At 47.3% G+C, this 13,174-nt stretch overlaps 1 protein-coding gene and 1 long non-coding RNA gene across 6 annotated transcripts in view; one reads left to right on the plus strand and one right to left on the minus strand.

Moving 5' to 3' along the window:
- Positions 1-1,858: 1,858 nt before the first annotated feature.
- Positions 1,859-11,514, minus strand: LOC123619118 (uncharacterized). Its single transcript, XR_006727656.2, has 4 exons — positions 11,238-11,514; positions 6,233-6,409; positions 2,194-2,329; positions 1,859-2,068 (listed from the first exon to the last, which is right to left on the minus strand). It is a non-coding gene; the product is annotated as an uncharacterized LOC123619118 (long non-coding RNA).
- A 39-nt stretch (positions 11,515-11,553) lies between these two features.
- The window catches only part of TARBP1 (tRNA guanosine 2 -O-methyltransferase TARBP1), a 60,853-nt gene continuing 59,232 nt past the window's right edge, over positions 11,554-13,174 (plus strand). For all 5 annotated transcript variants that reach the window (XR_012509904.1, XR_012509903.1, XM_074373134.1 and 2 more), the window contains exon 1: positions 11,554-12,487. Coding sequence is in view for 3 of the 5 variants with exons in the window: in XM_074373134.1 (XP_074229235.1) it covers positions 11,554-12,487 (934 nt within the window). In the remaining 2 variants the exon portion in view is untranslated. The remainder of the gene's footprint in view (positions 12,488-13,174) is intronic.

Below are 13,174 nucleotides of genomic sequence, written 5' to 3' on the forward strand. Positions count from 1 at the left end.
AATTAGTGATTGGAGGGGTCAGCTTCTGCCATATTCCCAGCTCAGCCTGGAGCCGGCCCCTGTCCTCGACTTCTGGATGTTTCTCGGTACTTCAGAGAGCAGCCAGTTACAGACACTTGCCAGTCATCTGACTCTTCACAGTGAGTCCCACTAATATGAATGTGAGTCCTTGTTGTTTATCTATTTTATGTATAGTGTTTTTTAAAAGATTTAATGGAGTGCCTGTTCTGTGCCAGATTTTATTCAAGTGCTTTATATTAAGTAATAAAACTAAGATCAGAAAAAGTGGAGCAGTTTTTTTTTCCTGGAAATATAAACACTGTCCTCAGACTATTTTGTAAATTACAAGCAGTGAAATTCTATTTCACAATTACCATACAAATAATACTTCAGCTCCATGAAGTTAAAAACTTCGCAGTTAAAAAACTTAGGGCAGGGGAAGAAGAGAGGAGAAGTTATAAGAGACAGAGGCAAAGGGGGGCTGCGGGAGAGGAGGGGGAAGAAAGAGAATATAGGAAAAAAGGAGAAACACGTTTAAAGGTGGGGGAAGGGAGAAAAGAAGAGAAAGAATCAAAAGGAGAGAACAGGTGAAAAAACTGAAGAGCAAATACAAAGAGAAGATAAAGAAAACCCTAGCAAGATGACTTTTACATCACACTTTGCTATTCAGTTATGTTGTGCACGGACTTAAGGCCAAAATATCAAAGGATTACTTCCTTTTATGATGCCTAGTTAACTATTGAACCATTGTTCACAGATCTGCAGTGTCTCTTATTATGCTTTTTTAAATTTTTAAAATTTTTTTCTCCTTTTTCAGTTTTATTAGGTAGAATTATTACAGTTCGACTGCACATACACATTATATTGCGTGTAAATACATATATACAATTTACTGCACATTTTTCAGTTTACATATATGTACTAATTATTGTTTCTAAGAACAGGTTAGATCTTTAGCTTTTTAAACTTACATAGTTGTCAAAGAAATAAAGACAACTACAAAATAAGAATCAACAGAATGCAGTAATCCAATCATAAAGGACAGTCAAATGTGCTTACACACATTCAAGAAATCAAAATAATAATTAGTTCATTTGTGTTATTATTTGTTAGATTCCTCATGTAAATGATGTCATATGGCATTATAGTAATCTGTATCCCTTCATCCCAAACTTCTAATCTATCCATTCCTACCCCACTCCCCTCTGGTAACCACACTGTGTTAGACAAACAACAAGGACCTACTGCACAGCACAAGGAACTATGTTCAGTTTCTTGTAATGAGCCTTAATGGAAAAGAAACTGAAAAAATATATGTGTATGTACATATACATATAACTGAATCGCTTTGCTGTACACCTGAAACTAACAGTGTAAATCGACGACACATCAATAAAATATTAGAATTTAAAAAAAAAGAATAAGTAAGTGAAATGTCGATATTTCTATTGTGATATGGCTCAAAGTTTTTTTCTTTTAGCAGTCTTAATGGTACCAAGTGAACAATATAAAGTAGATTTTTTTAAACTAGATTTCTTGTGCTCCTAAAGAGTGTCATTTAGAAGAAATGAATCTTTTAAGATGTACCCAGTATCCTAGGACCACTTGGAGTACGTTCGTGTTCAAGCTTAGGGAGCTACTTTGAGGTTTGTATCAATTACTGCACAGTCATTGCACAGCCTCCCCCACTCCCAGCTTGACACCACGGTCTTAATATAGTTTAGGGACCCCATGAGTTGCAATTGTCTGCTGCTTGTGTTGGGACTGTTAAGTTTGGGAGATTTTCACATCCTTCTATTACTGAGTCCAAACTCGTTCTGCTCACACATGACAGGCCAATAAATTGGGAGACGAGGTGTTGGGGCAAGGAATAGCGAATTTATTCGGAAAGCAAGCCGACCGAGAGGATGGCAGACTAATGTCTTGGAGAACCATCCTCCTCCAGTCAGAATACAGGCTCCTTTTATACGAAAAAACAGGAGAGGGGTTGTGGTTGGTTGTTGCAAACTTCTTGGTGCAGGAATTCTTTGTTCCTGCAGCCATCCACGTGGGCCAGGTCATGGTGTCCCTGTAAACTTCCAACAAAACAAAGGTTATTCTCTCTTCTGCAACTTGTTATCTTTACGAGAGTGCAGAGCTAGCAAGACTAAGCCTAGGAAACAGGGCACAGTGGTCAAAGCCAAAGGAACTGACCTATCATAGAGTCCGATGTGTTCTCCTCTGTTACGCTTCAAGGGATGAATGGCAAGGAAATAATGACGGAAGAGAGCAAGCCGGGCTCTCAGACGCTGTGTCATTCAGGGTGAAGGTGTAGATTGAAATTTTCTTCCTGAAGGAAGCAGAAAAGATGAGGTTTTTTTTGCAGGATGCTGCTGTTTCTAAATCTAAAAGGCACACTAAAGATAGCTAAAGGGACCGAGCTGCCCAGAGGCTCCTCGAGGTGCCCGGTGGGGGTTCCTGCTTGGAGACTCTGCCCTTCAAAGCCAGGTTCCAAACAGCCCTGAGAAATGGTGTGCACTCCTGGGCTGCCTTTCATCTGGTCACGAGGAAGCGGGGGCTAGAGTGGACGGAGAAGCTCCTTAATTGAAGGAAAACCCAGGGGAAGAGACTTTCTACCTCCCACAGAGGCTGATGGATCCTAAGAGAGAGGCCCTGTGTGGGTGGACGCTGGCCACTCTGAGCTCAGCCGTGGACAAGTGGGCTTTGGCCATGACTGACGTGGACTTTTTTCCATCCTCACTGATACCGTGCTCGTGAAGGCCCTGGTTTTCTCTTATCCAGGCTGATACCAAAGCCTCCAACTTGGGCCCCCTATTTCCAGGCTTGCCCCCTTCAATTCACAGTACATATGGACTCCAGCATCATTTTTCTTTAGCTCAGTTCAGCTCCGGTTGTTCTATTTTTAATTTAATTCGACTTTTAACAAATCAAACAACCAATTAACCAAGAAGGTAAAAAAGCCCCCGAATCTGTCAGTGATGTTCTACCTTTTCTTGAATTAACTCAAACCCCCTTAAACCAGTCCTATCTTTCTAACTACATCAGCCACCTCCCATTTACCTACCCCACCAACATCTGCAGACGGAGGGGAGGCATTTTCTTGTCGACACTGGGTTGGCCAAGACTGTGTCATATTCATTTTTTTAACCCTCATAGTATTTAGTGTAGTGTCATTCCTGAAAAGGGGGTTCAAGAAATGCCTCTGAGGGTATATACTCAAAAGAATGAAAGCAGGGACTCCAAGAGCCGTTTGCACATCCATGTTCATAGCAGCGTTATTCACAGTAGCCAAGGGGTGGAAGCCACCCAAGTGCCCATCAGTGGATGAATGGACACACAAAGTGTGTTCTGTCCACACAAAGGAGTATTATTCAGCCTTAAAAAGGAAGGAAATCCTGCCATACTTTACAACATGGATGCAACATGAGGACGCTCTGCAAAGTGAAACGAGCCAGTCAGAGAGGGACAAGCACTGTATGACCCCTAGAGAGGTCAAGTTCACAGGGACAGAAAGGAGAATGCTGGTTCCCAGGGGCGGGGGGAGGGGGAGCCATTTAGTGGGGACAGTGTCAGTTTTGCAAGATGGTTGCACACCAGTGTGACTATATTTAATGCCACTTAACTGTACACTTAAAAAGGGTTAAGATGGTAGATTTTATGTCGTGTGTATTTTATCACAATTTTTAAAAAGAAAGAAAGAGGGTTTGAATGTTAAATGCTCAGTTAAGGAGACTGTGAGTGATCTCTCCTGCACCTTTGCAGTGCTGCTCTTCCAATATAGTGGTTACACTTAACATACGTGTATATATATATTTAATATAAAATATAAATATAAATATATATATATATATATTTAATGGAGGGACTAGGGATTGAACCCAGGACATCATGCATGCTGGCTATGCCCTCCCCTCTGCACAATTCATCATTTAACAGGAACCCGTGTGTGACTGAATATACTGGCACCGCCTCCTTGGGCAGAAGCAGCAGAGGGAAAGATTCTGACAGCAACAGAAAGCCTAAGAATTCTGGTTTTTGCCTCAGAAACAGACTGCATGAGCAGACTGAGTCCTGCCCCCTTGCCTGCCAAACTCTTAAGGATCTGACTCGAGACCTTGGAACCCAGACCCAGGGATCTAAGTACGTCATGGGTGGGTCGTGCCACCATTACTGTGCCAGGGACGCGCCCTCAGGCAGGACCCCTTTGGTTTGCAGAAAAACAGAGAAGGACAAGAAAGGAGCTAGAGGTGGGAGTAAGGGTGATTGGTTTTTTTCTTCGTAAAAACTCTTAGGTTGTGTTTAAAAGGTAAGCATGACTGGGACATTATGCTGTGCATCAAAAGTTAACACATTATAATTGACTGGACTTCAATTTTAAAAAGAAGCATGTAGAAATTAGATAAAAATAAAACAGTAAACATTTTTTAAAAAGATAAGCTGTGCCTCAATTTTTAAAAATTAAAAAAAAAAAAGATAGGCTGGTAGAAAATTGGCTGGCGTTCACGGTTTCCTTGGGATCTTAGGAGAGACATGCACCCAGTTCCCGAGAATGTCCCTCCTGCGGTTGGGAGAGACGGGAGTCCCACCCTTTCCCTCCCTATAATACCTCTCCTTCTGTGCATCTTCCAAAGAGCGAGGCCACCCCAAGTGGAGATGACACGGTATCTATCTACAATTGGTTGATTTGCTGAGTATTGAAAGAATGGCTTGTCCCCAGATATGTAAGCTTTGTTCATCCCTTCCTCCTCGAATTTCTGTGCATGTCTACCATGAGAGCAATGCCAGCAGTTCCCAAGCCTCTTGTGGAGCTTCTGAAAAAATACAGATGCTCGTGCCCTGCACTCGGAGTTTCCAGTTTCACTGGTCCAGGGTGAGGTCCAGACATTCTCTGTGAACATGCTGCTCCCAGGATTAAAGATTCCTGGTGATTCTACTTGGCAGAGATGAGAACCACTCGATTAGGCCGACACGACTAAAGATCTCATTTCCTGGAAGGGCAGCGCTCACATGTGCGTATCCATGAGATGCTAATGACAGTATCTAAACACCTTACCTTGCCGGTCACTTGAGTAGGAGTTGAAGCAAAGGGACCGGGGACGTGGGTGCCAGGGACAGTTGTGTGTTCTGCTCTTTTTGTATTGGGCCCTCCAGGACCAGCAGGGCTTGGCCCAGTGAATGTGTCGAGGCAGGAATGATGGCGGTAAGTGGTCAGAAAGTGGCCCCTCGGCTTGGAAGTAGTAAGATGCTCACACTGGGTTGAGGGAATACTGCGACATAGAATACACCTGGGGAGGGGTTCTCATCCAGCAGGAACAGGTGGCCGCAAGTGCAGAAAACTCTGCAAAAGATGCTTCAGCCACCAGGGGCCGATGTCCCTCCTAGAACCGTGAGCCCGGACACATACTTGCGAGCGCTGGCTGAGCAGCTCCAAGGACTAGGCTGCTGCCCAGCCTTCTTCCCTGTTCCCTTTAATAAGAATTTGTCCTCTCCTGGGTTCAAGATGTTGAGCACACTGTGTGTGGGGCAGTGAGGCCCTCTCCTTTCATCAGAAAGCAAACGCTTTCCCAGACATACCCTAGCTGACTTCTGCTTAAGTCCCATTGTCCAGGACAGAGACACAAACCCAGCCTGTATTCCCTAACTAGAAGGAAGGCTGAAAAGTTGGGAACAGCATAGTCCTGCTGGCTGCCTGAGCAGGAGACATTGCCCCAGGGGTCAACTTACTGCCAGCCTGGAGAAACTCAGGGTTTTGTGAGCCAGCAAGAAGGGAGGCTAGGTATTGGGTTAATAACCTGTGGTCTGACACAGGTCCCCACCGGGAATTTGACTTTTCTAGATGTCGTCCTCCACATAAACCGATTACTAATACTGTGACAGCATCTTCACCGTGGAGATTCTCTGAGGACTTGTGTGGGAGACATCGCAAGGCCAGAATCTCAGACGGAGCCCTATCAGGCAGCTCCCCCCCAACTCTCAGACCCTCAGAGGTAACCTGCAGACTCCAGCTGAAATCTTGCTTTGTCACTGCTCCCCCCACCGACCCGACACTAAGTGGAAAGGCTGGAAAAAGCACACTGCATTGACAACAGCACCATCTTCTGTCCAGCGAAATGTCAGCTTCTAAACCGAGCAGGGTGTTGGGCCACGCCACGGCCCACTCCTTCCACAGCACTAATGCATGTGAGACGCAGGCACTGGAGAACTTTTCCCGTGGGATTTGAGCCCTGGGTACCTGTCTCACGTCTGCGTGTCCATCATTGGCTGTTTTCTGTGGATACCTCCTAGCCCTGCAGCACTCACACGGTGGTGACGCTCCAGTCCACTGCTTCCCTGGCAGCGCCGTGGAGACCGAGGCAAACGCCTGCAGGGCGCCTGGACAGCTGCGGACAGTGGGTTTATGCAAACACTCCTGTAGGAAGGAGACGTGAGAGAGCGTTTCCTTGGAGCGTTTCCCTCGCTCACACTTCCTCTCCCCCATTCACTCCTCTCCTCTCCCCTTCCTGAGCCCAAAGCAGAGCCCATTTTAAATTAGGAACATAAGGAGAGGCAGGATGAAAATTCAAAAGTGTTTCCCAGAAACCGCATTTATGCGTGAAGGGAATCCAGGCTGCCCTCCTTTAACGATCTCGTGGAAGGATGGAAGGTATACAGCGTGGACAACCAACCCCCAGACATCTGAGTTCTTCGTAGGTTGGAACCAGCGCTGTGAGGGTCCAAGCAGGTGAGACGGTCGGCCAGCTGCGGGAGCCAGAGGTGAAGGAGTGAGCACATCCCTGTAAGGGGGTCCTCAGAGGCCACCACTGGACATTCCTATCCACGAGACAAAGCACAGGCAGGGTTTCTTTCTCAGCACCACGCGTGTGTTGCCTAGGAAACAGCACGGGGCCGGCGCTGGGGGTAAGGGGTGGCAGAGAGAATATATGAGCTAAAATAAAGTGGCTACACAGAAGGTAGGGGCGGCTCTAACACTTGTCTATGATGACCTTTTGGGGGAGGGTGGGGAGGTAACTAGGTTTATTTATTTATTTTTAACGGAGGTACTGGGGATTGAACCTAGGACCTTGTGCATGCTAAGCACACATTGTACCACTAAGCTGTATCTTCCCCACACCCCTACCCCTGGAAGCTGTTTTTGATGTTAGAGTAACAACTAGGCATAAACCTTAATTCATGGATGGATGAAACAGAAAAAATTGCAAGGAGTAGGGGGAGCAAGCCCTTCTCAACCCTCTTCACATACCCCTTGCAAAGCCAGCCCTCATCTCCACGAGGATGAAGAGGGGTAGCTGGCTGTTCTCACACTGGGCCTCGTCGGTCCCTCAAAGCAGCAAGCATGTCAGCAAGGACTTGGAGCTTTCAAAGGATCATGTTTCAAGAGTAGTTATGTCACTGGAAATTCTCCTATTGATCCATTTATAACAGGCTCACTGTACAATATTGAATTCATTTTCATCCAGTTTGAAGTATTTATTAACTACCATGTTTCTGGTACAATGTTTGGTGTGCAGGAGACAAGGAATGAAAAGCAACATCCTATTTCTCAAGGAATTCATAAGCTGTGGCAGAAACACACATACTCTTTCATTCATACAGCAGTGATTTATTGAGGGCCTACTGTGTGCACTGGGAGTGCAGATTATGTAGGCAGGAAGCCTGACCTATTAATTGCATACTTTTCTTTCTCAGTGTTTTGGAGATAAAGCAGCAGAGGGCACAACTGTGAGTGGGACAGCTCTGCGGCTTTCTTGTTGTGTGATGCTGAGGCAGGTTACCCTCTCCCATTCCCAACTTCCTCATCTGTAAAGTGAGAAAAATAACCACACCTCATTCATGAGTCGTTTTGAGGATTAAATGCAATAATATATATAGAGAGAGATCACTGTGTCTTATTTATAAGTATGATAAGTAACTGTAAGCCACTATTGTTCCCACAATTGAAAGTTTGGGGAAGGCAGAAGAAGTATGATTAGGGCCATCGTGAGGGGCTTCTCAGAGATGCCTGGTAATCTGGGTCTTCAGTGAGGAGTAGGAGGTAAGCATTTCTCGGGCATGCCATAGCTAGAGATGCCGGCCCTGGGATTAGTGTGATGAAAGCCGTAACTCCACAAACCCTGCTCAGCCCTCAGACTGCTCATGGGAGGGGAGGGGTGGGGGCAGAGAAGTAAACCTGCAACTACAACACAGCCGTGTTAGGGATATGCTAAGATGTTTGCGGAATCTGGGAGAGGGTGACCTCACTTCGGTAGGGTGGGTGGTGGTGAGAGGTATAAGGTATTTAGAAATGACTTTCTGGAGAGATAACGTTTGAACTGTGTCCTGAAAGGAAAAGAACCCGTCAGGTGGAGTGGAGGTAAGGGCTTTCCAGAAGATGGAAGGGCTCTTGAAAAAAAAACAAGTGAGAGCACGTGGCATGTTTGAGGGACTTCAGAATCCAGATGTATATGAGCCTGAGGAGAATGCGGCTGGAGAAGTCGGCAGGGCCAACTCAAGAGGCATCTCAGATGCTATGATAAGAAATTCAAACACTGTTCTGAGGGCTCTGGGCAGCCGTGGTTTAATTTTAGGAAGACCATCCTGGTAGCAACATGGCATGGGTATTGCAGGAGAGAGTGAATCAGGCAGGGGGTGATTGCCGTTATCCTAGCAAGAAATGAGGAGAGTCTAATACTAAGGTGTTATTGGGGGGCAGAGAGGTGGGGACCAAGAGGTTTAGAAAGTTTCTTGGATGGATTTGAGGAGCCACTGGAGGTGGGAATCAGGGAAGAAAGTGGCAAGTCTGTTGGCTCCCAGGATGTCTGACTTGGGTTCCTCAGTGATTGATGGCCATTGCCCTAAACAGGAAATACCTGGGAAGAAGTGTAATCTCAGGGGGTGGGGGTAATGATGATGGAGGTGAAGATAATGAGGTTACACTGGTAGAAGTGAAGATTGAGAATGATGTAATACTCAAATGGAGACATCTCTCAAATGGAGGCAGTAGGTACATAGGTTGGGAGCTCAGGAGAGAGATCTCTGCTGGAGATACAGATTTCTTGCATCCTTAGCATGTAAATGGTAGTTGAATCTATAGTTTTAATGAAGTTTTTCAGGGAAAATTTATAGAGTGAGAAGAAAGGGGATCTGAAGGATATAACTCTGGAAACATCAATATGAATGGGTCAGGAAGAGAAAGAGGAGTCTTCCCAAAGAGATGGAGAAGAAACAGCTGGGGAAATAGGCAAAAGGAAAAACAGGAAGAAGCTGTCTGATGAAAACCGGAGGAAGACAGGTTTCAAGACGAGGACATTCTCAACAGAGTCAAGTGTGATGAAGACAAAAGAGGGCAGCTTTGCAATTAGGGGAGCACTGCCCAGCTTGGTGAGCCAGGAGAGGGTGTGGGAAATATTCAGGCAGAGAAAGTGACCAGTGCAAACACGTGGTGAGAAAAGAGTTCCATGTGGCTGGGACACAGGGCAGAGTAGGGCAACTGGGTTATGAGGCTGGCTGGCTTTCACCAGATCCTGAAAAGCCTCCAGTGCACTCTCTACAGTGGGCTTTATTTTGTAGGTAACAGGGAACAAATGCATAAGCCATAAGCCAACTTATTCTTTTTTACTGTCATTTAAAGAAAAAATTAAGGTGAAACTTACACACCATGAAATGCATAGATCTTAAGTGTTCCTTCAATTCGAGTTTTAACAAATGTGAAACCTGCCTAACCAGTACCTTAATCAAGATAAAATATTTCCATCACTTCTGAAAGTTCCCTTGTGCCATGTTTTGGTCAGTCTCCACTCCCCATAGGCAACCACTGTTCTCACTTCTATCCATCAAATCACTTTTGTCCATTCTTGAATTTCACATAAATGGAATCATGCAGCATGTTAACTTTGTAACTCTGGCTTCTTTTTTTCAACACAATGTTTTTGAGATTTATCCATATTGTTGTATGGATTAGTAATTCATTCTCTTATTGGTGAATAGTATCAATATATTAATAGATCACAATTTGCTTCTCCATTTGTCTATTGATGGACATTTAGGTTGTAACACACTTTTGGTTATGACTAATGTTGCCAAAAATATTCTGGTGCAAGCATTTTTGTTGTAATATGTTTATGTTTTTTTAGGCAAATATATAGAAGTGGAATTGCTGAATCATAAAGTCGATACATTTTAACTTTACTAAAAACAATCTTACAAAGTGATCGTGCCAGTTACACACCCCCCAGTAACGTAAGGAGTTTCAGTAGTTCCACCTCCTTGATCTTTGCTATTTCATATTTTCAATCATTTAAATTTTAGCTGTTCCAGTGGACATGAAGCAGTATCTCTTTGAGGGTTTCATTTGCATTTCTCCAATGACTAATGATACTGAACACCTTTTCAGATGCTTCTATTTTTATACCTTCATTTGTTAAGTGTCTGCTTAAGACTTTGACTCATTTTTGTTTGATAGTATATGAAGGATATAAGTTGAAGGAAACAAGTTTACTGGCACATTGAATTCTGAAGGCAATGCATATTTACTGACACATCCTGAATAGGTTTACAGTGGAATCCTTTAATGCATTCTGTCAATGGAAATCTGAACGACTCTGAAATAGGAAAAAAAAATCTTGCACATATGATGTCAAATAACTTTTGATTACATAAAACCAAAAATACAAAATTTAAATAACTTTAAATTACATAAAATAACCTTACATTTCAATAAGTTTAAATTTCACTTTATCCATTATGATTACTACACAACCACTTTGAAGGTGCGATTATGACTTCTCCATTGACCAATGTAGAGATCTTTTTGGTTAGAAGGCAAAGAAAACCCACGTCACTGATTCAGTTTGCCTAGGATTGAACCAGAACCCAAACCAGTGCCGTGCATGCTTAGGTGAGGTTTTCTGTTTCTGTGTTTAGCAGTAGATGCTGTCAGAAATACAGAAAATACAGACACGTGGACTATTTTGGGGACTGCACGTGGGAGCACAAGCATGTGTGGGAAGACCTGCGGCTAGAGTCACAGCTTGGGCATCTGACTGCGAGCGCTGGCGCAGGCATCCTGTTTTCAGCCCAACCCCTAGCTCATAGATGCAGTACTTCCCATGGCCTCTAAATCATTCTTGGTTTCGCTATTTATTTTTTAGGCAGATGTCGGGAACGCATTTCAGACCCACTGCGTCAGTCTCTGTGGGTGGTGCCAGCCTGCACCTTTGTCAAAATGAGATTCGAGGTGATCCTAAGCACAACTTACATACCTCCCTTTGGCCCATCCTCACAGGCACGCCTGATTTAGTGTCTTCGAGCAGGCCAACCGCCAATTAGGAATCGATGGAGTTAGTGTAGATTGTATATTAATTTAACGAGGGCCTCCTTTCTTCTTAAAAACGTAAGGACCGGATCAGACTCCAGGTAGTGCTTGGTGGAATCTGTCAAAAGCGCGCAGAGAGGACCAAGGCGGGAAGCCAAGCCCCCTACCTGCGGGCGCGCGCCCGGGCCAGCCGCGCACGCGCACGCACTCGCGCACGCCGGCTCCTTCCTTTGGGCGCCCGGCCTCGGCGGCGCGCGGGGCAAATGGAGTGGGTGCTCGCGGATGCGCTGCTAGCGCAGAGCCGGGACCCCCGGGCCCTGCTTGGGGCGCTGTGCCGCGGGGAGGCGTCCGCGGAGCGCGTGGAGACGCTGCGCTTTCTTCTGCAGCGACTCGAGGACCAGGAGGCCAGCGGTGCCGGCGGCGCGGGCGCGCTCCCGGAGGCGGTGCGCGAGGTCGCGGCCGGGTACCTGGTGCCGCTGCTGCGGTGCCTGCGTGGGCGACCCGCGGGCGGCGCGGACCCCGGCTCCCCGGCCCACCAGCGCCGGCGCCTGCTGAGGGCGGCGGGCGCGGCCCTGCGCTCGTGCGCCCGCCTCGCCGGGGGCCCGCAGCTGGCGGCCGCGCTGGCCGAGGAGGCGCTGCGCGACTTAGTCGCCGTGGGGCGGGCGCCTGGCCTCGAGGGGGCCTCCGAGGCGGCCGTGGAGGTGCTGGCGGCCGTAGGGCCCTGCCTGCGGCCCCGCGAGGACGCGGCGCTGCTGGAGCGGGTGGCGCAGGCCGCCCTCGGCCTGGCGCTGGGCGGGGACGAGGCGGGGCCTGCCGAGGACGCGGCGGCGCTGGTGGCCGGGCGGCTGCTGCCGGCCCTGGGCCAGTGCGGCGGGGCGGCGCTGCGGGCCGTGTGGGGCGGGCTGGTCGCGCCTGGGGCGCCCTCGGGGCCGGGCCGCGTCGGGCCGCAGCTGCTGGTGCTCAGCGCCCTGGCCGAGAAGCTGCTGCCCGAGCCCGGCGTGGAGCGCGCCCTGGCCGCACGCGAAGCCGGCCCGGACGCGCGGCGCTGCTGGCGATTCTGGAGGACCGTGCAGGCCGGGCTGGCCCAGGCCGAGGACGCCCTGACGCGCAAGCGGGCGCGCTATTTGCTGCAGCGCGCGGTGGAGGTGTCGGCGGAGCTGGGGGCGGAGTGCGCGTGCGCCCCCCAGGAAGGAACTGGTACTTGTCCCTCTGTTCCTCTGCCCATCCCTGCCTGACTTTCTGGGGGGGGAGGTCCTCTGCTTCCGACAGTCAGCTCCAGGGGTCATCTCCGCGATCCATACAGAATTTGGTTATTCTCATGGTTCCCAGAAAGCCCGAAAAACCTGGGGAACGTCATCTCGACGTTGTTCTTTGAAGTGACAACAAATCACTGCAATAGTCTGCATTTCCTCACCTTTCTGACCCACAGCAGTGACATACTGCATCCACGCAGTAATTCAGGAAGGGGACTGAGCCCCTGCAGGATTTTACAGACCAAATTGTTCCTATATCGTGGTAGGTCCGTTCTAATGAAGGGCTAGAGCCCATCAGAGCAGTAGGAAAACTATTTGCAAGTACTGATCGGTGAATTGACTCTTGAGTGTTAGAATTTTGTCCTGGAAACCATCACACTCTTGAAATTTCTCTTGGTAGTTCTCTAAACAGGATTTGTTCAGCATATGGGCCTTAAGTCGACCTTTTGAGGATATTTTTGCAATTCATTGAAAAGAATGAGGTTTTAATTTTTTTCTAACATTCTGAGCCTGTGTAGGAATGAATTCCTACCGCTTTACTGCAGAACAAGAGCAGATGAAATAGCAAGGCCCTTCAGTTTGGTTACTTCGCTGAAGTATGTGAAAGTCATCTTAAGTTCATTCTGAGCTG

Source organism: Camelus bactrianus, chromosome 11 (assembly GCF_048773025.1).
Source record: "Camelus bactrianus isolate YW-2024 breed Bactrian camel chromosome 11, ASM4877302v1, whole genome shotgun sequence".
Taxonomy (NCBI): Eukaryota; Metazoa; Chordata; class Mammalia; order Artiodactyla; family Camelidae; genus Camelus; species Camelus bactrianus.